Source organism: Camelina sativa, chromosome 5 (genome assembly GCF_030686135.1).
Source record: "Camelina sativa cultivar CO46 ecotype springtype chromosome 5, ASM3068613v1".
Taxonomy (NCBI): Eukaryota; Viridiplantae; Streptophyta; class Magnoliopsida; order Brassicales; family Brassicaceae; genus Camelina; species Camelina sativa.
Window position 1 is genome coordinate 1,624,525 of NC_141884.1, and position 26,997 is coordinate 1,651,521.

At 36.7% G+C, this 26,997-nt stretch overlaps 3 protein-coding genes across 5 annotated transcripts; 1 reads left to right on the top strand and 2 right to left on the bottom strand.

The window, feature by feature from the left end:
• Nucleotides 1–2,665: 2,665 nt before the first annotated feature.
• LOC104784850 (nitrate regulatory gene2 protein) lies at nucleotides 2,666–6,651 on the top strand. The gene is made up of 4 exons (XM_010509941.3): nucleotides 2,666–4,238; nucleotides 4,320–4,504; nucleotides 4,602–4,825; nucleotides 5,583–6,651. Exons 1-4 carry the CDS (start codon nucleotides 3,068–3,070, stop codon nucleotides 6,367–6,369), a joined length of 2,367 nt encoding a protein of 788 aa, XP_010508243.1. The 5' UTR covers nucleotides 2,666–3,067; the 3' UTR covers nucleotides 6,370–6,651.
• Nucleotides 6,652–7,204: 553 nt separating this feature from the next.
• LOC104784851 (serine/threonine-protein kinase D6PKL1) lies at nucleotides 7,205–10,972 on the bottom strand. 2 transcript variants are annotated; one of them, XM_087512948.1, is made up of 3 exons: nucleotides 10,368–10,972; nucleotides 8,458–9,919; nucleotides 7,205–8,354 (listed from the first exon to the last, which is right to left on the bottom strand). In XM_087512948.1, exons 2-3 carry the CDS (start codon nucleotides 9,873–9,875, stop codon nucleotides 7,454–7,456), a joined length of 2,319 nt encoding a protein of 772 aa, XP_087369074.1. In that variant the 5' UTR covers nucleotides 9,876–9,919; nucleotides 10,368–10,972; the 3' UTR covers nucleotides 7,205–7,453. The 2 variants fall into 2 exon arrangements, with proteins under 2 accessions (XP_087369074.1, XP_087369075.1); XM_087512949.1 differs by having other exon boundaries at nucleotides 10,351–10,702.
• A 3,760-nt stretch (nucleotides 10,973–14,732) lies between these two features.
• LOC104784852 (uncharacterized) lies at nucleotides 14,733–16,455 on the bottom strand. Of its 2 annotated transcripts, none has more exons than XM_010509945.3 (5): nucleotides 16,108–16,455; nucleotides 15,776–15,899; nucleotides 15,598–15,668; nucleotides 15,433–15,519; nucleotides 14,733–15,326 (listed from the first exon to the last, which is right to left on the bottom strand). In XM_010509945.3, exons 2-5 carry the CDS (start codon nucleotides 15,876–15,878, stop codon nucleotides 14,991–14,993), a joined length of 597 nt encoding a protein of 198 aa, XP_010508247.1. In that variant the 5' UTR covers nucleotides 15,879–15,899; nucleotides 16,108–16,455; the 3' UTR covers nucleotides 14,733–14,990. The 2 variants fall into 2 exon arrangements, with proteins under 2 accessions (XP_010508247.1, XP_010508248.1); XM_010509946.3 differs by having other exon boundaries at nucleotides 15,776–15,895; nucleotides 16,108–16,319.
• Between the last annotated feature and the right edge of the window lie 10,542 nt (nucleotides 16,456–26,997).

Consider the following 26,997-nt stretch of genomic DNA (forward strand, 5'->3'; position numbering starts at 1 on the left):
ATAATTTTCTCGAAATAACCGACTGATCACCAATAAGAAACGAAAGGTATAAAAAGTGAAAAACCAACAAACTAACAAACAAATTAAATTAAAACGATTGGAAATTTACTTAATTTCGACCAATTTAACTTATTTTGGTTCATGATCCAAATTTTATATGTATAAGACATTCTCTAAACTCATATATATATATATATATATCTTTGGATATATATAGATCAAATAACTGTTTTATATATATATTGTTAAAACCATATATGTATAATACATTTTTCTTTTCACTCGATCATCCTTTTTATTGTTTATTAAGGTCAAACTTCATAAGTTTTTCAATATTAACTTCATAAGTTTTTCATATTCAACACGGAAAACAAAGAAGAAAAAGAGAAGAGAAGAACTTGTATAAAATACTTGAAACGTGCAACACAACACAGGAGTGCGAAGTCAAGAAAGCTATGGAAAATAACAAGATTCGTTAACGACGAGTCTAACAAAATTATATTACTGGCTACACAGTAATACAAAATTTTCTCGTTATGGAATTGAATATAACTATATAAGGTATAAAAGCTCTGCAAATTTAAACTATATTAATCTATCTACTCCCATATGGAATGGAATTGAATACTAAAATCAACAAACAAAACATAAGATTAGATCTTCGTTTTTTTTCTATGAATAAAGTGTAAAAGCCCTGCAAATTAAAACCATTAATCTAGCTACTCCCATTGAAAAAAAAAAAAAAACAAAAACAAATAACAAATCGGAAGGACACAATTTTCACGTGCTAATTGATTATTAAAATATAATTAAGCGACAAAAGTTAAAGTCGACGCACTGTGACTGTCAAAGACACGTTTTGTTAGTTGCCATTTTTGTTTTCATTCACTCTCTCTATTTGTTTTTTTGTTCATTTCGTTGTAACATCTCTATAAAGATAAAACGTTTAAATATAAATTATATCGAGTATTTTTAGTTATCCGAATCGAATATAATTGAAAACAGTGAAGATACGTTGGCACTCTTTGTCTGCGTTACGTTATTTTACGTGTAAAACTCAGCAGTTTTGTTGTATACGTGGGGGAATATGACGTACGTAACGTAAGGTTCTTCTATGTTATAGAAGATTTCTTTCAATAATGGGCCAACGACCAAATAAGTGATATTAATTACCTTACGAAAGCCCGTTAAAACCGGCTCAATCAAAGTCAAGTGGTGTGTGTAGTAATGGGACCAATGTCCAACGCAACGATTTAGACTCATATCTTAAGGTATAGAGAGACAATAATATATCACAAAAGACAACAGTCCACTCCACATGGCTGCTCCGGAGTCCGGACACCTAACTATAAAAGACGCAATGTTTTTAATTAAAATGTACGTATGATTTGGTTTTCAACTATTGATTCCATTCAGCATAAATCTTTATTTAAGAAGAATCATTGTAGACATGCATGATTCTGTATATCGTATTATCGTGAATACTAGAGTGTAGCTAAACCAGACATCATTAACACACTTAGAAAACAAATTAACCACTTTTGATTCACCGAGAGAATAAAATTGACATCACAGATGGGAAAGCTTTAAGAACAAGATCTATATGAATATCTCTGAAATCTAAAACTTAAAGAATATTCGTAATCAAAAGATTACAACCAAAAAAAGATAAAGATAATACAAAAAGTTGTGCTTTTTTAAAAGGGATAACAAAAAAAAAAAATTCAGTTGGGTCATTTTCGAAGGTGTTGACGTCTCCACATGCTTTATATCAATTCTTATCCATCTTTATTTTCCTTTGTATTTTTTTTACTTATTCATCTTGGTGAATGTAATATATATCACTACGACACTACGTTTGATAATTGATGATTGTCGAATACAAAAACAAGGTGAAATATGATTGAATAGTTTCAAGTGTTTTTGCTTAATCAATTCCAAAAGAAAACAAAGTACGCACGTTACATTTACGGAAGCAACCAAGCATGCATGATGCATCCATTATAAAAGAAGACGAATTAGATGCTCGTTCGGGGAGTATCGAAGCTCACTTTAAAAAAAGATGGAACAATTTCTAAACATACTAGCTAATATATAGTACTATTTTAAGTCTGATTTGTGATATTCTTTTTACATGCCGTTGTTTTTTTAAAAAAACTTTTCACCGTTGCTGATGAACCTCTTATACAAAGCTGGAAAGCAAAAAAAAAAAAGTAAATGCATGTTGTTGTTTTTTGTTTTTTTGTTGTTGTGGAATGTGGATACTTTCTTCTATAAACGGTGTAAAAAAGACTCTTCCCAACGACATGGTACACCGTTTTAAAACTCCGAGTGTAAACATCCTGCCGTTTTAGCCAACGATTCAATGACTTCCCTAAAAACTCAAATAATTTCCATTCTCAGATTTGCAATTACGTTCTAATAATAAATTACTACTATTAGTAATTTGACTAATACTTTAGGTCTTTCCAAATTTAATCCACCACCTACCCAAACCACACGAAAGCATCCTTTAATATGTTTTATTTATTTCTTCTTGTCATTAATTACATTCCACATCAACCGACGCACCATCTTAAATTTTTTTAAAATAATCAGAATAAATACTAACAGGTATTTTCAAATATTTAAAACTCTTTTATACTACTGGTCAAATTTGTATACTGCATTAAACTATAACTTGGTGGGAAATCAAAATTTGTTTTAGTAACAAAGTGGAAAAAAAAACACTAGTCCAGGTTAATGACAGTCACTGACTCACTGGGGGACAAAATAAATAAAATAAAATAGAAAAAGGAAACTTTGTATATACTTAATATATAGTTCTTTAAAAGAAATAATAAAAGTGGAAAAAGATAAGAAAAATAGTACTAGTAGAGAGAGAGCAATGTACAGTCAAAGAGAGTCCGATCAAGTGGAAACAGCTAAGAAACTTTCTCCCCCATTCCTTTTTTGTGTGATTCTTCTCCATTGAAAAATAATAATAATGCAGAGCACAACCGAGATGACTCCACGCGCCGCCGATCGTTCAAGTTAACTCAGCCGAGAGAGAGAGAAACCATTAACCATGGGATGTGCAGCGTCGAAGCTCGATAATGAAGACACAGTACGGCGGTGCAAAGAACGCCGCCGTCTCATGACGGAATCTGTCAACGCACGACATCACCTAGCTGCAGCTCACGCCGATTACTGCAGATCGCTTCGTCTCACCGGATCTGCTCTTTCATCATTCGCCGCCGGTGAGCCATTAGCTGTATCAGATCAGACTCCGGCTGTTTTTCTCCATACTCATCATCATCATCCTCCTCAACCGCCGTCGTCGTCTCAACACTCTTCCGCCAAGTTTATACCGCCGTCACCTGCTCCTTCTTCAGTCTATACTCAACCGCCGGCTCCTCCTTCTGTTGCTGCTAGCTCGAAACTACCTCCGATTGTTACAGCGTCATCTAATCGGCGCCGGAAACAGCCACAGCAACAACCTAAGTTACCTCATATTCTCTCGAGTCCTTCGTCTAGTGAGAGATCCAATTTCATGCCGAGCTTTTACCCTACTGCTTACCAGAACTCTACTTACTCAGCCACTCCTTCTCAAGCTTCTTCCGTCTGGAATTGGGAGAACTTTTACCCTCCTTCCCCTCCTGATTCTGAGTTCTTCGATCGGAAATCTCAAGAGAGGCAACAACAACAGAACCGCTATGAAGACGATACCGAAACAGAGAGATCGGAGCATGAGTTTTTCCATATGAAGAAGAAGAAGCAATTCGAGTCTACTGCGGTGGAAGAGGAAGAGGAGACTGAGAGAGAGGAGGTTCAGTGTAGCGAATGGGAGGATCATGATCATTACAGTACGACGAGCTCATCTGAGGCCGCGGAGGAGGAAGAGGAAGAAGAGGATAGAGAGTCAGTGTCTGAGATTGGGACGCGTTCCGATTTCGGATCTTCTGTGAAGACGAGTTCGATGAGACGGGAGTACCATCAGAAGGCGCCGCCCCAAGCAATGCCGCAGGAGTATGGAGGTGGTGTTTCACAAGAGAAGTATGGCAAAGCAGATGACGCGACGACGTCTTCTGGTAGCTACAGAGGCGGAGGAGAGATGGTGGTGAGGCATAGAGATTTGAAGGAGATTGTTGATGCTATCAAGGAGAATTTCGACAAGGCGGCTTCTGCTGGTGACCAAGTTTCTCAGATGCTACATCTTGGCAGGGCTCAGCTTGATCGCAGTTTCAGCCAATTGAAGAGTGAGTTTTGCTTGATAGATTCGAATTAGGTTAATTTGGGAGTTGATTTTGATTTTTGCATTGTGAATTTCGTGTGTTTAGAGACGGTGATTCATTCGAGTAGTGTATTGAGCAATCTGAGCTCAACCTGGACCTCAAAGCCGCCATTGGAAGTCAAGTACAGGCTTGACACAACCGCATTGGACCAACCGGGTGGTCCAAAGAGCCTATCTTCCAGTCTAGACCGCCTCTTGGCATGGGAAAAGAAACTCTATGAGGAAGTCAAGGTAGGTCTCTACTGTTTATTCAATTTCAGTCAGTTCTTTTGTCAATTCTTGTAGGTTTTGGTTTCACTAATTGTTGGAGATACGAATGAACTTTCAGGCTAGAGAAGGGTTGAAGATTGAGCACGAAAAGAAGTTGTCAAAGCTTCAAAGCCAAGAGTACAAGGGAGAGAATGAGATTAAGTTAGACAAGACAAAGGGCTCTATCACGAGGTTACAGTCTCTTATAATTGTTACTTCTCAGGCCGTCAGCACAACGTCTAATGCAATTATTCGCCTTCGAGATACTGATCTTGTCCCGCAGCTCGTTGAACTCTGCCATGGGTATGTTTGCATTGTTTGATTGATCTAATTTAGCTAATTGTGTATCACTGACTATATGATATCATATGCGCTATTGAGTTCACTCCTACCAGCTGTTTGCATTGATAGGTCTGTATCATAATTTACTCGTAGAAGTACGTACGTATACTTCCACCAACTTTCACATTTATAAAAGAATAGTGTGGACTCATCAAGTAGGTGAACATTAAATTAAAAAATTGATAGCTTCAGCAGTTAGTTATCCCATGCCTTTCTGAAGCTATTCTGTAGAATTTTGGATTCCCTAATATGATGGGCTGCTTCTTAGATTGAGACAAATATCCGTAACTCTCTTAAATATTGTAGGGTGTTGGGCTTTTATAGGTTATCCTGACCAAGTAAGCTACTGAACTGGTGATCATGTCTTTGCCTAAATTACACAGGCTGAATGAATATCATGATTATGCTTATTGGCTAATATCTAGTTCTGATTTCTGGTATCCGTTGTGGTAAATAGAGATTAGAGATAGATCTTCCTCAATGTGTGTGGCATGGTAATTTAGAGCCTACATTTTAAAGGTCCCTAACCAAGTTTCAAGTGTGGTAGTTGTAGTAATTCCGAAAACAAGAGAGTGATAAAAGACCATTTTGACAAATCCATGCTAAGAGTCTAAAGATTATGCTTCAGTAATTGCTTGATTCCATCAATTGTGCAGTATAGGTATTTGCTTTAAAGATAAGAAAGTTACAGGCTAATCTCTGATATTTCATTGTGCAGCTTCATGTACATGTGGAAATCAATGCATCAGTTCCACGAGATTCAGAACAACATCGTACAGCAAGTTCAGGGGCTCATTAACAGGTCAGGCAAAGGGGAATCAACATCTGAACTACACAGACAAGCAACACGTGACTTGGAAACAGCTGTGTCTTTATGGCACTCTAGTTTCTGCCGGCTGATTAAATTCCAAAGGGACTTCATACATTCGGTTCAAGCCTGGTTCAAGCTAACTCTTCTTCCAGTTTGCCAAGACGACAATCCCAGTCATAAAGAGCCAGTAGACGCCTACGCATTTTGTGATGAGTGGAAGCTTACTCTAGACCGAGTCCCAGACACAGTGGCTTCCGAAGCAATCAAAAGCTTCATCAACGTTGTTCACGTGATATCAGCGAAGCAGTCCGAGGAACTAAAGATAAAGAAAAGAACAGAGTCAGCATCAAAGGAGCTTGAGAAGAAAGCTTCCTCGCTTAGAAACATCGAAAGGAAATATTATCAGTCGTATTCCACGGTCGGGTTTGGTCTCCCGGATTCAGGACCAGACAACGGACACGTATTAGATGCTCGGGACCCGCTCACAGAGAAAAAATTGGAGCTAGGAGCATGCCAGAGAAGAGTGGAGGAAGAAATGCTGAAGCATTCCAAGGCAATAGATGTAACAAGAGCCATGACTCTGAATAACTTGCAGACGGGTTTGCCTGGTGTGTTCCAAGCTTTAACGAGTTTCTCTGCTCTGTTCACGGAATCCTTACAGACGGTATGCACTCGGTCATACTCCATCAAATAGCACACTAAATTATATAGACTTTTACTATACTATATAGTTGGAAAATACAAGACTATATAGTTACAATTTTCCTATCTTTATTTATGCTTATTTCGGGGCTTGGTTGTTTGATAGATTTGCTTGGATATTGTTTATTTCTGCAAAGAAAATGTATATATATGGAGTCTCTAGGACTTGGCTTTTGATTTCTGGTTATGAAATGTGGGGATTTTTGTTCATGTAGTTCTCAGCTACATGTTCTAATGAAAATGAATAAGAACCAATCTCTTGCTTGTTCGTTAATGGTGATATATATAAGTCATAGCAGCCTAGCAGGTGTTGATTCCAAATCTAGGACGGACCTTGAACTGTCTCCTTTTGGCATGAAACTGGTCGGTCGGTTACTACTTATGTAAATGTCTCTAGTCAGTGGGTCCTGATTTCATCGGATTCCCTGAGAAAGAGTTAGGATCTTAGTCTGACAAGTGATCATTCTCTGTTTTGTCTGCCGCACTTAAAGTTCTTGGTAGACTAGGGTCTACGGTTAACAAAAACAAGCGTGGTTTATATCTTTTGATCATAGCCGATTCACATTTTGGTAATCTGTAATATATTACAGATGTGATGTTAAGATCAAGCGAATATCATGCCGACAGTTTTAAAGAAAAACACATACAAATGCCAAAATCAGTTCAGTTGTGGGATTAGAATAAAAATAATTGAATCGTTGATTCGTTTTATATTGGGACCACAAAAAATGTTCATATAGATGTACCCAAAACATGGCAGTGACATTGACATTACGAATCTATTTAGTTTACTATGGGTAGAAGAAGGATACCGACAAACCTAACAGTAGAGTACCAAAGGAGATTTTCTTAAATATTTCTGACTTGGGGCTTTCCATGTCCTTACAAAAGTTTTAGTTCCATGGAAGAAGATTTAATCTCCATACAAAAAGAAGAAGAAGATAGACCTAAGTTACTATGAGAAATAAACCCCCACTCCTGATCTACTAAAGATTTAGGCATGGTTACAATATATAGTGACATGAAGAAGACTAAAAATGGCTAAAGAAGGAACCAAACACAAACTCTCCGAAGCATTAGAAAAACTCGAAGTCTAGAAATTTACCACCAGATTTCGTGTCTGCTGCTGCTGCTGATACTGGTGGTGGTCCCATCATCCGTTTGCTATTACTACCAAAACCAACTGGATCAATCGGTCCATACTTTGGTGGCGGTTCGGTCTCCATTTGTCTCGGTACTTCAGGAGGAGTGCTACACCTTATCAATGCCCAATTCACACCTTCAAAGAACGGATGCTGCTTTATCTCTGTTGCTCCTCTTTTTGTTCCTAACCTGTTCTTTGGATCTTTCACCAGTAAAGCTTGTATCAAGTCCCTGCCTGCATAGCTAGTAGCTGGTGACTCTGGGAATTTCAACTGTTCTCCAACTACATTGAACAGAGTAGCTCGGTTTCCTGATCCTTTGAACGGTGTTTTCCCGTATAGAAGCTCATGCACAAAGATACCAAAAGTCCACCAATCCACTGCGCTTCCATGTCCTTCTCCTTTGATGATCTCTGGAGCTAAGTACTCGTGGGTTCCAACAAAGGACATGGACCGTGTGTTTGGTTCAGCAACTAGCTCTGGAAGAGCACCTGAGTGTGACTTGAAGAAATCCGTCTGAGTTTTACGTGACTTGTTCTTTTTGTTTTTGTTAGAGAAGATGCTGCGTGGTAAGAAACATGAGGGTTGGATGATGCAAGCTGATGTAGGCTCCATACAAGTGGGTTGAACGCAGAATGCGCCGCGTCTAGATGGATCTGAGTCGAATGTTTTGATCAGTGTTGGAGAAACCGCGCATCTCAGGGAGAGATCAAAGTCAGAAAGCATTATGTGACCGTCATCTCGAACCAGAACATTCTCAGGTTTCAAGTCTCTGTAAACAACACCGAGCATATGGAGATACTCTAGCGCTAGCAACACCTCTGCAGCGTAAAACCTGGCCAAAACAAAAAAATGTGAAACATCTAAAGAAAGTGAGAAAACAGTATATGATACTTAAGCTTCTGTAATACTGAAACCGAGAGAGAGAGAAAACATACCGAGCAGCATACTCGGAGAAATGCTTCCCGGGTTGGCGTTGCCTTAAAGTGTGCAGATCACCTCCAGGGCAGTATTCCATGACCAAACACGAGAATCTGTCTGTCTCAAAATGAGTGTACAATGTCGGTAGAAACGGGTGATCCAATAGCTGTAAGATATCTCTCTCGGTCTGAGCTCGATTCAACTTCTTCCGGTTCTCAAGAGATGCTTTATCCATCACTTTCACAGCAAAATGGCACCGAGTTCCGCTTAACTCAGCCAGATAAACACTCCCAATGTCACCACAACCTAACCGTTTAAGCAACTTGAAGTGGCTCATTCCCAAAATCCCATCTCGAGTACGGATAGCCAAGATAGCATTCCACCAAGGATCATTCCCTTTGTGTGGCTTATTAAGGCTTCCGGTGAAATTGCTCCAGCTACTCTCTTCGCTTAGGCCACTACTATCACTAGCTCTGCTTGCACTCGTCTTAGCACTTTCAAACGAATCCAAAACCATACTGATACTCCTGTCACAGTAGTTCTTGTCCATACTAAGCACAACATCGCTCCTCTGAGTAGTACTTGTTGCAGAAGAGCTATTAGCAATACTCATAGCCCTGGCGAAATTCATACTTTCAACACTACTGCTATGTGGGCTCACATTGGTACTGGGAGGCAGAGAAGCATCCCAAACGCATTCCTTGTCTGAATCTGGCGGTAGCAGAGAGTTCTCTGTGTTCTGCGATGCACGAGCCACAGAAAAAGGGGACAGCGATGTAGCAGGTTCCTCGACTATGCTTTCTGCAGGTGAGAGTATTCCAGGGCTTGGCTTCTTCGGAGGCACGCAGAGGGAAAGATCCTCGATGAAGGGTCCTTTAGTAGTAGTAGTAGAAGACATACCCTTCATCAAACAAACAGAATCAGGTTTGGCTTTTTCGCTGATGGGAACATAGACAGTAGTAATAAGATCCATGTCGTCAGGCTCTGGAGGATGACTAACTCCACGGAAAGAGCTAGAACCAGCTTCCTCAGACATATCATTGCTTCCCTTACAAGTAACATCATCATCAGCAGCCCCGATCTCTTCAATCTCCAGCAAAGGATACTTGGCTTTCATAGTTCTAACAGAGGATACAACAGGCTCAAACTCCTGAAAATCATTCATGTCACCACCAAACTGAGTCATAATCACATCTTCTCTATGCACATTAAGAACTTGGCTTAGTTCTCTCCCCAACGTCGTAGTAGGATTCACAGATCTTCCGTTGTTGTTGTTGTATCGAGCAGCTCGTTCCCTCAAAGTCTCTAAATGCATACCCGGAGGATCTCTAGTTTCAAAGTCCATGTATTGTCGTCTACTACTGGATAAGTGACCAGAGACAGGACCTTTACTAGGAAGTCTCTTGAGCTCAGCAACTCTTTCCATTTCCAGCATTCATACGAGATCTTTAACACCAACTCCCAAATCTCTCTATATCCCTTCAAAAGGAAAAAAAAAACGTCAACTAAATCAAGCTCTGACCTCAATTTAACATAAAAGCACTTAGAAAGATACAAAACAAAAACCAACCAACAAATTCGGGACCATATTCTAAACTCTTGTCGGCGAATAAACAAAATAGAATAGAGATTGAAAAACACGTGATTTGGGAATAAGCCTCAGGGGGACTAACTCTCATTTATGGATTCAAGACAAAGAATAAGAACACGAGTGTGTGTGTGTGTTTGTGTCCTAAGATTTGTTCTCCATAGTTCGATCTGAAATATACAGAAACCTTGTCGAGAAAAACATCATAGGGAGTATAAAAACTTGTTCTTTAAAAAAACTTAAGCTAACATTAAACAGAATCGATCAAAAACCCCCAAAGAGAAAACGACAAAAGGAAAGAGATTTAGAAACAGGAACTAACAAAGATTGAAGATTTACCGGCGAGAATCCCGAGATCGAGAAGGGGTTTTTTCCGGTACAATGTAGCTGATACAGTGAGAGATTATATAACCGGAAAATAGTTTACAAAGGAGGAGACTTTCTTTTTTTTTTTTGATCTGGGGGAAAATTCAAGAAATCGGATTTAAGCAGAGAGAACGATGAACAAAGGAAATAGAGAAAGAGAAGCCAGGCTCGAGAAACGAGAGAGGAGGAGTCTGGGATTTGAGGGAGGTGGGGAGAGTGGTGAGAGAGCTCAAAGGCTTTTGCTTTATGTGTGTGTGTGTGTGTTGTGTGTGGGCGCTATCTCTATAGCTTGCTCTACTGCGACTACTGACCGTAACGGAGCTTTTTTTTTATTATTAAAAAAAAAAAAAATGGCAAAGAGAAAGCGGGGCCCGGGGTGAGTAGGGTCCAGTAATTAAAGTAGGACCCACATGTGTTCCTTCTTGTACCTACAAATATACTTACAAATTTCTTTGAGACGTTTCTTTCTCTACTACTTTGTGTTATATATATGCTTCTTGATCATCAAACGTTTTGTTTCTTGTAAAACAGATCGATGTAATGTTAAACCAATATTGGTTTTCAAAGTTTTAGATTCCTCCATTATCTTGGATTTATTGTAATCAAGATGACGAGAAAACTATTCCTTTTGTTGTTGATGATGTGTGTAATATTATAAAATACTATACTACTAGAAAGATAGAGAGAATGAATAGTGAAAGAAGAGAGACAAAGAATCAAAGGCACCTTGTGGATTTGTGAACAAACCACTCTTCTTTTGACCCACCATCGCAATATCTTTTCATTTTAGCTTTCCTTTTCTTTCTCTTATTTTTCTCACCATTTCCCATCACTTTTCTTCTTCTTCTTCTTCTTTTCTTTTCTTTTCTTTTTTAATATTTTCCTTTTTGTTTTTCCTCTACTCAAGATTTTGTCTTCATTTGAACCATGTGTTCTTTTGAATTTATTATAATTTGGTAGGCACTTGACGAGAGCAAGTGAAAAAAAAAAACAGAAAGAAAAACAATGAGTGGAGTTAGTGCTGCTACCTATAGAAATGTGATAAATAAATAACAAGAAGATAGTGGGAGAACTTGAATATTACGTAGTGATATATACAAATATAGATAACACTATTGTAAATCATCACATATGATATGTATTTTAAACTTTTAAATTCATTATGATGAATTTTGCATGGGTTTTTAAAAATGAATAGAGACTTAATGATAAAGTTACATATGTTGTTGTTCAAACAAATCATTTAGCTAGGGAGAGGAGAAGTGTATTGACACTATATATATATATATATATATATGGCAATGAATTCAGTTTCTTCAAAGATAATAGTATGTATCACTAATTTAATTAATCTTGTCTTTCCATTTCCACTTATTTGTCTTTTCGCTCTTTTTGCAAATAAATTATATTGGAACAGTTGAGTTTCAATTGACATTATGTGTTTGAAAGCAATGATTAGTGGACACAGGTGTTTTGCTAGTAATAATATTTTTTTTTTAAAAAAGGTTTAAATCATGGAGTATAATATTGTCTTAATTTCAGCAATAAGAATAGTATAGTTTTTGATTAAGAAAACAATGTTTGCGACCTCGACGCTCTAATCATGGTGGGCTTAGTGACTGATGCTTTATTTGTCTGCAAAGTAAATAAAAGCTGCGACGATTAATTTCTTGTTCAAGATTAATTAACATGTACACTGCTAATAATTTCGAAAGCTGAGTTGAAAATTCTTCGAACAAAAGAAAAAACAAAAGAAATAATAAGCAACAGAGATAGTTGTCGGCTTAGGGAAGTAAAAAGACGATACTACCATTATATAGCAAGACGTTGTTATTCGATCCGAGGTTTGTTGGGTGAAGGGTGAAAAAGGTATTACGGATCAGGTGGATTGCGCATGGATTGAGGAGATCTATTGTTTAGGGACAGTTTTATCTTCTTTTTTATCACTCTAAACCAAACGGTCCAAAACACATGCAGTGTCTCGTCCTTTTTTTTTTTTTTTTTACTTTTTTTTTTTTTTCTTGTTTTTGTAATCGCTTAAGACAAATTATACGTATAGTATCGATCAAGTCGTCCTGTGCTTTTAACTGAATTCTTGTCTCTCACAAATCACAATGTTCATAGAATCATACAGTGAAAAAAAAATTCCCATGAGTTTTATTTAAAATGTAACATTTTTGTGAGTGAAACAAGAAAATTGTTAGATGATGGTTGCTTTAGAATTCATCAATCTTAAGACACGTTTTTAAGGTTTGTTGAGCTGATTCAATGTGAATATTTTTATAGAAAAGTTCTCTAAAAACGCAACGCATGCAGTTTTGTATGAACATTGATTAATCATATCCTCTCTCTCTCTCTCTTTCATTCTTATATTGTCAACCATTTGAATAATTATGTTCATCCCATATATAAGTCTCTAAGTTATACTACAAGTTTCTTTTCAAATGGTAAACCATCTACTAAATACCAATCCCGTAGGTAATGATTGTTTGATATTTAATTATGTGGGTGTATTAGTTGGTTATATATGAATGTGGAATTAATGGGTGTGAATGTGGGGTGCTAACTAGTATATGGTATCTTTATAGGTGGGGCTTTGAATCTGAGCCCCTTCTCTTCTCTTTTTCCAAAAGCACTAAGAAGAAGAAAAATAAAGAAGGGGTTTGAAACTTTGAACACCAAAATAGACGTATCGAAACAATACAAAGGGATAAAGCAACACACCAATTCTTAAATTTTTCTGATTCCATTCTCATCACATTATGCTTTATTCTTTCCTCCTCACTCACATCATTAATATTAGTATTCATATTCAAAATATTCCTCCATTTAGTTGAATAAGCATGATTGGTCATAGCTAGGTCTAATTGGTATGATTGATTTGGAATCAATTCTGAAAAGTTTGGCCAAGACTAATTCAATGTCTTATATAGGTGCATGTAAAAGTTACCATATCTTTCAGATTCTTTATCAATTGTGAACTACGTTCAACACTATTTTATATACGTTCCAGTCTACACATTTTTGGCATGGATGATTTACGTTTTATCGATCCACCAAGAACACATTATAAGAAGCTATGAATCAATTAAAATATCCATATCTAAATTTAAATAGAATTTGGCAGCCCACATAATTTAAAATGGCCCTCGATTTGCATTCAATCATGATTTATACCAAGCCCATCTATTCTAAAAGGCCCGTAATCTTTCTGTTTTTTTTTTTTTTTTTTTTGTTTAATTTATAAAAGAGGCTACCTCTTGACTATCGATTAGTAAGTATTCTTTCTTTTGTTTTTTTTTCTAGTCTTCTCACAGTGATAAAAATTATATAATTAGTCAGCCATAACTCATAAGAACGATTAAATCATCATTGTAATTAAATCGCTTAATTTGATGGATCGGTCATATTGAATATAATTTGGGCAAGATGGTAGTAGTAACATAATACCATTAAAAGATTTATAAACATTTAATTAACTGCAAAGATGTACAATGATTAGATTTTCATAACTCACGTTTAGGATGTGAAAAAACGACACGCAGGCTTGCTTTAATTTATCTAATGTGGTGATTTTAGTTTACTACGTCTCGTAGTTGGTTTATCACATGTTGACGTACGTTGTGGCCGGTAATATAAATACAAAGAACCTCGGATGATATATAAGACTTAAACCTTATCTACAAGTATGCAAAGTGTCATTAAGTACCTCACTCACATCATATGTCTAATTTGATATTTGATTTGATTTAGACATGTATAAAATAGTGACAAGAGCTTCACCGATCATGCAATCACCACCCTAACTTCTCAATAAGTCACGATTTAGGACACGTACAAGGTGGAAAAACTGGACGGTGTTAAAAAAAGAAAATCTAAATTGGGTCCAAATTCCAGCTAGGAATTAAAGTGCTATGTAATATAATCCATCACATCAATGAACTTTTGGGCACGTTCAACAGAAAGCACTACTTCACAGTAAAATCACATCATTCCCAAATGGAAAAAAACAAAATCTTATTTGGATCGAGCAACGTTGAGTAATAATCCACGACTTTCAACCTTTCATTTTCTTCAATCATCTCTATAATCATTATTGATGTAAGAAGGATACGATATTTTTCCCCTAAGGTGCTCAAATGTGGATGATGTGCCAAACAAAAAACGGCGGTCGTTAGAAAAAGAAATAAAACATTTGTATTGTGTTTTCTAGCCTTTCCGGCCAAAAAGGTAAAATTATAGACATGAAAACATTATAAACGAGAGTAAAAACATCAACACGAATGTGATTTACTTGTTTTTCCATTTGGCCTTAATTGTAAAATTACCAACAAATGATTTTCATTATTTGTGTCAGTTATTGTAAATGACTTTATATGCAAAAATTGTTTCAAAATATCTTTTTTTTTTGATCAAAATTGTTTCAAAATATCTATTAAAATCATTTTGGTGGTTTGGCTGAAATCAAGAAAACAATTGCAAAATAATTTAACAATCTCGTTCTTTTCTACAAAAATCGAAGATAACACACAATCAAAACCAAGGTCAATATAGCCGTAACTGCACTCATCTTTGCTTCAAAACTTGTTACAAAGCTCACCGTGATGGCTTGCCTCTCTTCTTACCGCCTCCTTTCTTCTTTCCTTTATTCTTCTTCTTGCCATTTTTCTTCTTTCCCTTAGACTTGATGCCGCCTCCTTCACCACCTCCTCCTCCCATGTTCTCGTTCTTTCTGTGTTTCTTTATCTTGAAATCTCTGTCATTAGTTATGGAATTACCGGGATGTAGCAAATGCCTAACATCAAGAACACCGCCCTTGAAATGTCCTACAGTAGACTTCAAGACTCTCTCTTCTGGCGTACGCTTCTTCTCTACGGGTTTCCTAGTACTTACACTCCCAAACTGTCCTCCAAATCTCCCAAGAATCCTATTCTGCAAAATACACCCCCCAATTAACAAGTGAGAAACCAGATGTCGTCGTAATGGATCAACCAAACAAAAACAGAGCAGTTCATAATGTAAAAAAAAAAGTAATCACCTGGTCCAACATCTTCTCTTCTCTCTCTTTCTGTTTCTTCATCGGTACTAACGCTACACTCAAAGGTAGCCTCTGCTTCTTTTGAGGCTGCAAATATATAACATCAAAGGGTTATCGCATATAAAAATCCTAAATGATCGAAACAGGTTTCTGTAAAAATCTAACCTTTCCACCAAGTTCAGCCACTTGCTTGTTCTCTAATGCTTTCTTATCCTTCCATGTCATATGCGTAGAGGCTAAACAACAAAAACAACAACAATTCCAGCTGAGAATGTGAACAAAACAATTAACAGCAATAAATAATACAAATAGCGAGAAGAGAAGAGAGAGTGTGTGTGTTTACCAAAGAATTGAACATCTTTCATAATATTCTTAAAGCTCATATCTTGATTAGTAGAAGCCATGCCTTCCTTCTTCTTCTTCTCCATTGGCTTACGATTATACATTATTCTGATTCTGATTTCTTTCTGAGACAAAATTTGAGAGAGAGAGAGAGCTGAGGTTAAAGCATTTTAAGCATACCATTCGAATACATCACCTAATTCCGATTCCATATCTTTGAATTGGTTTACCTTAAAAGATACCATTCGAATTTTGGATTCTAGATTCCGACTAATTCTACAATATCTCATCACCTAAATCCTCCTAAGACTACATATAGATTAAATTACTAACCAGAGATTCTGAGAGGAGTATGCAAAATCACGATCGGTCTGAGAGGGAGAGTGAAGAAGCTTTGCCCAGAGCGTTTGATGGAACAGAGAAAAATCAAGAAAGGGGGTTTAGGGTTTCAATGGCCGATCTCTATTGCGGCGGCGAAGGAAGGCTTCGTTTTCTTTTCTTTTTTTGTTTTTTTTTTTTTCTTCGCTATTGGGCCTGTGGGCGTCAAGTATTAGTTTTGAAAGTTAATAATTCATATAAAATTGCGATATATATTAAGTGTATCAAGACATTTTTAACATGTATAAAAATAAATTTTATTTAACAACTATAAGAAAATTAAAAAAAATCTTAAAGATAAAAGAATTATAACTAATATTTTTGAAAAGTATATAAAGCCAAAACTAATCTATTATATTATTAGGAAACTTATCTATTAAATTACTAATTTCAAATAGGAAAATATATGTAATTAATAAGGAACATATGTGCAATTATTATTTATTATAATCATGTAGTAAAAATAAATTTATATAGAAAAATGATTAAAGTATAAAAATGTTTAATGTGTTAAAATTAGTTATTAACATAATATAAAAAAATAAGATAATCAAAATAAGAAATTAATCTAATTTTCTTAAGTTTTTCAATCAGTGAATGATTTGATAGTGTATTCCATATTGTGTTATTATATAAACTTTGCTAATCAAAACGAAAAAACTCATTTTATCGCGACACATGTCTATTTTAACACTTAAAGATTTTGTCATGTGTTATACAAAAAAATGTTTTTATATATTTGTAAATTATAAAAAATTAAAAATTTAAACAAATTAATAAATATAAAGGATAGTTCATATATATATATATAAAATAATACTAACTATAATGATAAATCGCTTATTCTATAAGAAAAAGAATTAAGAAAATTATACAATTAATTACTATAATACCATAATTAAATAAATTATACTGTCAATTATTAATCAGAAGAAGGATTGTAGATACTCACCTTAACATAAACAAATAATTTTCTCATAATAACGCTTTGAATTTTTGATTAATTTATGATAATGTTAGTATAGTTTTATTTAAAATTAGTTGGACACGTAGTAAAACTATTAAGTATGAGATTACAAAATATGCCCTTGTAAACAACCATTCTCAGCTTTCTACATTCTACACTACTGGAAGCCAACTATTCTACACCCTCCTGTAATGCCACAAGTCCAATATATTTAAGATTATTACTTTTCAATTATGAGATCAAATTAGTTTTTAATTTTTTCTTTGAGAATTATGTTTTATTAAATTTTAGCTTTTTAAAAAGTATTAAGTAAAATATAAATTTGATACAATGCACATTTTTTTTGATATAAAAATTATAAATGTTACTCATTGGGATTGAGTGCATAGAATTAAAATCTAATTTTATTATCATATAATATACAAAGAAATTTTATTGCAAGATGAAGTGTATGAATTCTAAATCCGGTTTTTTTTTTTAAAAAAATCAAATGAAATAAAATTAATATTTTAAATACAACTTAAAATTTCACATATTTTTCTTATATCGGCGTTAATACAGTGGTATATAATAATAGCTCTTTTGTTTTTACAGCTTAATTATATGTTTTAATTATATACTTAATAATACCAAAATACTGCTGCTATTCGATCAATGTATTTATTTTTGTTATTACAAGTTTGGTACACACGTGTGACTAATTACACTGGAATAATAACTAGGAAGTATTTATAATACGAGGAACTTGGCCGGGCTACGCCCGGTTAGACATATAATAATTGAAATTTTCGTGATAGTCAGCTTTATTTTAAATTACTTTTAGTTTGACTGTTTGTTTAGAGAATAAAGCATAAAACATGAATTTATCCTTCTAAGACTACTGCCATAAACTTAGTTGTTTGTGTTTCTGTGATCATATAATTTTATTTAAGTTTGTCTACCTAACTGCCTTATTTTCCATGACTAATTATGTATTTAAAAATGTTTTCTTCATCATTGTTATTCCTTCTTATTCATGAATTAATGTTTGCAACGTTTTATCCCTTGCATTTTTTTCCCATGATATAATTAATAGCTCTCTTGTTTTTACAGCTTATTTATATTATCTTAATTTTATGTTTTAATTATATATTACTACTTAATAATACCAAAATACTGCTGCTATTTGATCAATGTATTGCTGCAAGTTTGATACACACACGTTTGACTATTTTTTGACGGATATGAACTTGCATAAGTTAATCTTAAATATTCCTTCTTTCCTTGCCAAACTGACATGTCGAACTAATTTACGCAAGAGTGAAATAATAACTAGGAAGTATTTATAATATTTTAAAGTCTTTATTTCTCTTATTTATATGTACGTGAATTTTGATGGGGAAATGAATACACACACATGATACATTGCATTTGGTATATGTCTTCCTTTTCTCGTTTATATTAAAATAAAGTCGTAAATATCTGATGGGGAATGTGTATACAGACGTATGAATACATGGTACAGTACATTGGTTTGGTCGGATATTGGGGAGTTATTATCAGCTGTTGTCTTATACACGTACTGACGTACGACTTGTAAGATTTTAAAAATACTATTTAAGTTTTCAAATATACTGTTCACACTACACACCTCACACGTCGTTGGGACTTCTACTGGAATTGGAATTGTTGAAGTACGAACTTGAAAAAGGGTAGACGACTCTTGTTACTTTGTAAACCATTTCTTCTTTTATAGATTCGTTTTCAGTTGGACGATTAAAAGAAAAGAAAAAACTTTTCCTTTTAAAGAAAAAAAATGAAATGTGAACGTAAAAGTATTGGATCAAGAGTACAAAGCAATGTGAAATAAATAAAAAATAACATAGCTTATATAATCTTCAAATAATTTTGAGTACAAAGCAAATAGTTCTAAAAACTAATACACCGTACCGTGCATTATCTTAATTTGCAACACATTTTTTTTTTAGAACTAATTTACAAAACCATAGTTGTTTGATAATAAAATAATTGACCAAAAAAATTGCATGAGACGACTGAAATGAAGGTAAAAAGTTGGGTGAGAGAGATTAGGACATGCACTGATTTTCATTGTTTTGACTAATTCTATTGGGTAGTTAGTTGGTGGGCACACAGCCGCAATTTTGCACAATGTTGAGATGTAGGAGGCATCAAGCCATACACACATGTACATACACGTACACGTTCCTCTACCTATATATCGTTTTTATACTCATATACTATGTCAAATATTTTAATTTTCGTGTTATGTCAATTATACGTCATCATTATAATTTATGGTTGCTCTTTTTTTTTACGATCACGTCATAAGTTTTTAGAATTGTCAATGATTTGGAAGAATTTTTATGAAAAATATAATAAATAGAAGATATAATATAACTAATGTTTTTTCTGTTTTGCCAACGAATAATTATGGCTAAAGACTAAATTACGAAATAATGCAGTAGTGTTTAACTATTTGTACAATCATCGTCATTTCATCAACATATATATCCCGTCAACAAAAGAATAATATAACTTAGAATTTATAATAAAGTACCTAGTTGTTGGCGACTTGGCGTGTTCTTCGCATGGCGTAGGCGTAGACTGTTTTTAGTCCTTGTTCAAAAGTCGGCTGAAAGCTCTAAGATGACATTTGTCTGCATATGAGCATATCACATGATTCACGTATATTATTTTTTTTGGATTTCGATTAATAATTTTGAACTTGTCACCGTAACTTTTTTTTTTCCTTTGTGTTTTTTTTTGGTATAATCATGTATCAAGCGCAAGTTCGAATTTGTGTTCGACGCCCAAAATAACTTACTCGTTCTATAAAAAATGTAATATGTACTTTAAGTCTTATATTTAGGGGAACACATGTTTTTTTTACAAATACATGTCATCTATGTATACACTATACTATACGTTATGAAACTGTTGAAAGTTTTCTACGATATCAATATATACCAAACGAAAGAAAAGGGGGAAATCGATGTGTATATATATATATATATATATATATACTAATAAGAAAAATGGAAGACAAACTAAAATTTGTAGACATATATACTAAGTGTAAATGACCTATTATATTATATATGTAGATGGTATACTCTGGACCAGTGTTAGAGAAAATGCACACGCGAACAGGAAAAAAAAGTTCAAAAAAAAGTCCCTTTTATGAATAAAATTTGAAACTTTTTATGTTAAAACTAAAAAGTGGTCGGAAAATATAGTTGAAGTGCTATAAGGTGTCCACGATACCAGGAAACGGAAAAGGTTAACTAGATATATTGACCTCTATAATCTAACTTTAATCATTATAGAAAATGAGTGAAACTTCAATATAAGGTTGATGATCTAAATTCTAAAATATGTGGCGGTCTCCATATTAATATAATTTTGGATCACTTTCTACAACTATGTGATGAGAACATAAGCTCAAGCATCACCAACACTGTTAGAGTTCCAACTATGTATCAACCGCCTAGGACAAGATCCGGTACAAGGACGATGCGTGAAGAATTCAATAAAGCTGTGGAGAGTTTAATCAACTATAAAGACTTGGAGAGCACCATTGACCAGTTCAACAATCTCACCCTTGGCGATATAAAGCACCAACAAGAAGATATTATGGATAGTGCAATTAACGTCACGAAGCCCGACTTAATTATCGGCCCGAACTTTTACGAACCAACAAGTGAAAGGCCTCTCCTTAAGACCAACCAAGCCCAAGTTCTTTTTGTCATCACTCCAAACGAAAACACTTAAAAGACATGAGTTAGAAGCTTCCAAGGCCAAGAACTTCCTCCCCAAGCCAAGGTAAGCGTTTAAATATTTTCTAATAAATGAGAAATTTCCTTTTCTTTTGCAGGTTGGTTCGAAAGTAATCTAGATTCCTTTTGTAGTTTATTTTGTGAATTATTTGTTGCCTTTCTTCTCTTTTCAAAGACCCTAGAAGGTCAAAGCTGTCGACATATTAATAAGGTCCATTGCAGCTCTTGTAGTTCACGTTTTTGCCTATTATCAATAAAGAGAGAACTTTTCTTTTAATTGTTTTACGAGTTCACCAATCTTGTGCGGGTTCCCCTTGATTCGTGAGTTCCTCGACTTATCACAATCTCACTCATCGATTGTGTGGTGTCCATCGATCCATCCCACTCCTTAGTCGACGCAAAGAGAACCGTGTGGTCCTTTGTTCCGGCACCGTCAACTCCGGTTACGACATCGACGTAGAAAGCACCGTGTGGTCATCTACTTAGATCCGATCATCTCCTTGATCTTATATCATTTTGGTATCTAGAGCCTAAACGCTCCTACCCCAGGTTGCTTCTTTTCATTTTTTTTTTTTTTTTTTCTTTTGTTCATCGCATCAAAAAAAAAAAAAAAAAAATCGCTTCTGTTCTGTTCTGTTCTGTTCTGTTCTGTATTTCTTTGCTCTGTTTTTGTGTTTTGTTTCGTCAGTTTCTGTTTTAATTTTCGAGTCATTGTCCACTTCTATTTTATTTAGTCACTAAAAGTTAACGAAAAAAAAAAAAAAAAAAAAAAATCGTCGTTGTTGTGTTTTGCTTTTCTGCCGTGTCAACATCTTTGTTTGCATTTGTTCAGTTCTAGTTTCCATTAACGTAAAAAAAAAAAAAAACAGTTCACCATTGTCGTCTCTTGTTTCTTGGTTTAGTTACAGCTTTGTTTACTGTTCTCCTTTATATATATATATATTTTTTTTTTCTTGCGTGATACGTTTGATTTGTGTGTTAAGTGTGTACCAGGACAATTCCATGGCGAACAACGAAGACAATGCTACCATACTACAGACTTTGGCCGCTATTCAGACACAACTCCAAACCATGGGCGAACGTCTTACCCGTATTGAACAACCACCACATGGAGAAGGCGAAGGACACGTACCAGACCTTAATGACGCTCCGCCACGGAACCATGCTCACCAACAAAATAATCTGCCTGACATGCATCATGACCATCATCGACAACGGGATCCTTTCCACCGAGGCCGGCTGCGTGATGACGAGTTTGCACGTCAAGGAAACATGGAGGTTAAGCTCGCTGCACCTACCTTTGCGGGGAGAGTCAACCCTGAAGCCTATCTTGATTGGGAAAATCGAATGGAGTATATCTTCGATTACTATGGCTACTCAGACCAAAAGAAAGTGGCATTAGCAGCAGCACAACTCACCGATAGTGCACTCACTTGGTGGGATAGGGAAGTTGCAGCACGGAGACGACATCGACATGCTCAAATCACCACTTGGGATGACATGCAATTCAGTCTGCGAAAGAGGTATGTCCCTCCATATTTTTATAGAGACTTACAGAAAAAGTTTCGTCAATGTGTGCAGAGAACCCGAAGTGTAGAGGAATACTTTGAGGAATTCGAACAACTTAAGAATCGATTAGAGACGGAGGAGTCGGAAGAAACGCTAATGGCACAATTCCTCGATGGCTTACAAGACCGTATTGCTCGAAAGGTGGAACGACAACCATACCATGATCTTGGAGATCTCCTGCACTTAGCCATTCAGGCCGAACAACACATCCAGCAGAAAGTAGCATCAACAAACCGATCCAAGTCGCAATGGAATACACCATCTGTGCGGACTGCCGATAAGACGAAGTCCTTGGAGGTTGCATCACAGTTTAAGAAACCAACAACCACGACCTCGAAAGACGCTCCGGCAGAGCAAAGTAAGTTACCAACTACTCACCGAGCTCGGGATATAACATGTTTTAAGTGTCAGGGTAAAGGACATATGGCTAGAGTGTGCCCCAACAACCGGGTGATGATCGTAACTTCCACCGGCGATTATGAGTCCCAAGATGAAAATGAGGAGAATGAAGTTCGAACAGCGGAGGATGTTGAATACCCTGATGTGGGCGAGCTCCTTGTCACTAGGCGAATGTTGAGTATCATGGTTGAGCCCGAAACGATCCAACGAGAAAACATTTTCCATACACGCTGCACCATAAACTCCAAGGTATGTAGTTTGATTATCGATGGAGGTTCTTGCACTAACGTCGCTAGCAGGTATATGGTTGAGAAACTAGGTCTCCGAAAGACTAAGCACCCCCCACCCCTACAAACTACGTTGGCTCAACGACGAAGTCGAACTTAAAATCGCAGAACAAGTCGCTGTTCCGTTTAGTGTGGGCAAGTATAGTGATGAGGTCATTTGTGACGTGGTGCCCATGAAAGCAAGTCACCTCCTCCTCGGACGACCATGGCAATTTGATAAAGAGACCATGCATAACGGCTGCACCAACTACTACTCGTTTACCCACGACAACCGTAAGTATACTCTTGCTCCACTTACGCCACTACAAGTCCAAGAAATGCAAATAAAGTTTGCAAAGGACTCCGAGGTAAGTCGTACTAACTTATATGTTTCCTCTCGTACTATTTCTAAAGCCTTACATCACCATGACTCAATGCTACTAATGATCTTTAAGGAAGGGTTACTTTCAGGTATAAGCGAGCTAGAACTCCCCCATGAGATCACATCTTTGTTAAGCAAGTATAAGGATGTCTTTCCTGACGACATTCCCCCAGGTCTACCCCCAAGCCGTGGCATTGAGCACCAAATCGACCTCATTCCCGGCTCAGCACTACCAAATCGTCCAGCCTACCGAATGAACCCATCCGAGACAAAGGAGCTAGAGAAGCAAGTTCAGGAGTTAATGTCAAAGGGCTACATACGCGAGAGTCTAAGCCCATGCGTAGTCCCTGTTTTACTAGTACCAAAGAAAGATGGAACATGGCGAATGTGTGTCGACTGTCGTGCCATCAACAACATCACTATCAAATACCGTCATCCCATTCCCCGACTCGACGACATGCTAGATGAGCTAAGCGGAGCTACAATCTTTTCAAAGGTGGATTTAAAGAGTGGGTACCATCAAGTACGAATGAAGGAGGGAGATGAGTGGAAAACCGCCTTCAAAACCAAACAAGGCCTTTACGAATGGTTAGTTATGCCTTTCGGCCTTACAAACGCTCCAAGCACGTTCATGCGACTCATGAACCATGTCTTACGGGCATACATTAGTAAGTTTGTTGTGGTATATTTTGATGATATTTTAATTTACAGCAAATGTTTTTCTGATCATGTGAGTCACCTTGAGCAAGTCTTAGAGACTCTTCGCACAGAAGGTCTTTTTGCCAACCTCAAGAAGTGTACCTTCTACACTAATGAATTAGTTTTTTTAGGTTTTGTTGTAAGCTCCCAGGGATTACGGGTGGACCAAGAAAAGATAAGAGCAATTCAAGAATGGCCAACACCGACTACCATTGGCCACATTAGGAGCTTTCACGGCTTAGCTAGCTTTTATAGACGCTTTGTTAAAGATTTTAGCACTATTGCTGCCCCTCTAACTGCCGTCATCAAAAAGAATGTGGCCTTCTCGTGGGGACACACTCAACAAGAAGCTTTCACTAAGCTTAAACACAGCCTCACTAACGCCCCGGTATTATTACTTCCCAATTTTGATAACACTTTTGAAGTTGAATGTGATGCTTCAGGTTTCGGGATTGGAGCAGTTTTGACTCAACAAGGAAAGCCCGTAGCCTACTTTAGTGAGAAGTTGAGTGGCGCCACATTAAATTATCCCACCTACGATAAAGAACTATATGCGTTAGTTCGATCATTGGAAACATGGCAGCACTATCTTCTGGCCAAAGAATTTGTTATACACACGGATCATGAGACGCTAAAACACCTAAGGGGCCAAACAACTCTCAAACGACGACATGCGCGGTGGTTGGAGTTTATAGAAACATTTCCATACATCATCAAATACAAAAAGGGGAAGGACAACATAGTCGCCGATGCACTTTCACGTCGTTATACTCTCATCTCCACCATGGAGGCCAAAGTTATGGGGTTTGAACACTTGAAGGACCAGTACGAAGGAGACCCAGACTTCGGATCCATATACCAAGACTGTGCTACCACCGCTACAGGTCCATTCTATCAACATGATGGGTTTCTTTTCAGGTATAAGCGACTATGCATCCCGCAAGGATCGATGAGAGAGCTGTTATTTAGAGAGTCACATGAGGGAGGATTAATGGGTCATTTCGGAGTGGATAAGACATTAAATGTTCTCGTTGAACATTTCTTTTGGCCTCACCTAAAACGTGACGTGGAGAAATTCTGTGCCCGCTGTGTCACTTGCATCAAAACCAAATCCAGGTCACATCCTTATGGTCTCTATATGCCTTTACCTATACCTAACATGCCTTGGGTCGATATTTCTATGGATTTCGTCTTAGGGTTACCAATGGATCGACACAAGGACTCCATATTTGTTGTGGTGGATCGCTTCTCGAAAATGGCGCATTTTATACCATGTGCAAAGACAAATGATGCAACACAAATCGCTGACCTTTTCTTCAAGGAAGTGGTCCGCTTACATGGGATACCGCGAACAATAGTATCTGACCGTGATACCAAGTTTCTCGGGCATTTTTGGAGAACACTTTGGCGGAAGCTAGGAACTAAGTTACTCTTCTCCACCACTTGCCACCCCCAAACGGATGGGCAAACCGAAGTAGTCAACCGCACACTCTCAGCTCTTTTAAGAGCCACGGTCGGTAAAAATTTAAAGAATTGGCTAGATTGTATTCCTTATATTGAATTTGCTTACAATCGTGCTTGCCATTCTACCACTAAACTTTCACCCTTTGAGATTGTGTATGGGTTTAAGCCTACCACGCCACTCGATCTTTCACCATTGCCACCAACAGACCAGACCAGCCAAGATGGGGAAAGTAAAGCCGAAGCAATAAAGAAGCTTCACCAAGCGGTGAAAGAAAACCTTGAGAAGAAGACCGACAAGATAAAACAATGAGTAGATAAAGGAAGAAAGGAGATGATTTTTAAGCCCGGTGATTGGGTTTGGCTACACATGCGACCTGAACGGTTTCCAAACCAACGAAAATCCAAGCTATCACCACGTGGAGATGGTCCATTCAAAGTCTTGGAACGCATCAACAATAATGCCTATCGCCTAGACCTTCCAGGTGAGTTAAAAATCTCCACTAGCTTCAACGTATCTGACTTGGCTCCATTTCTTGAAAGTGAACCGGTTCTGAGGACAGAACCTTCTCAAGAGGGTGAGAATGATGAGAACATAAGCTCAAGCATCACCAACACTGTTAGAGTTCCAACTATGTATCAACCGCCTAGGACAAGATCCGGTACAAGGACGATGCGTGAAGAATTCAATAAAGCTGTGGAGAGTTTAATCAACTATAAAGACTTGGAGAGCACCATTGACCAGTTCAACAATCTCACCCTTGGCGATATAAAGCACCAACAAGAAGATATTATGGATAGTGCAATTAACGTCACGAAGCCCGACTTAAGTATCGGCCCGAACTTTTACGAACCAACAAGTGAAAGGCCTCTCCTTAAGACCAACCAAGCCCAAGTTCTTTTTGTCATCACTCCAAACGAAAACACTTAAAAGACATGAGTTAGAAGCTTCCAAGGCCAAGAACTTCCTCCCCAAGCCAAGGTAAGCGTTTAAATATTTTCTAATAAATGAGAAATTTCCTTTTCTTTTGCAGGTTGGTTCGAAAGTAATCTAGATTCCTTTTGTAGTTTATTTTGTGAATTATTTGTTGCTTTTCTTCTCTTTTCAAAGACCCTAGAAGGTCAAAACTGTCGACATATTAATAAGGTCCATTGCAGCTCTTGTAGTTCACGTTTTTGCCTATTATCAATAAAGAGAGAACTTTTCTTTTAATTGTTTTACGAGTTCACCAATCTTGTGCGGGTTCCCCTTGATTCATGAGTTCCTCAACTTATCACAATCTCACTCATCGATTGTGTGGTGTCCATCGATCCATCCCACTCCTT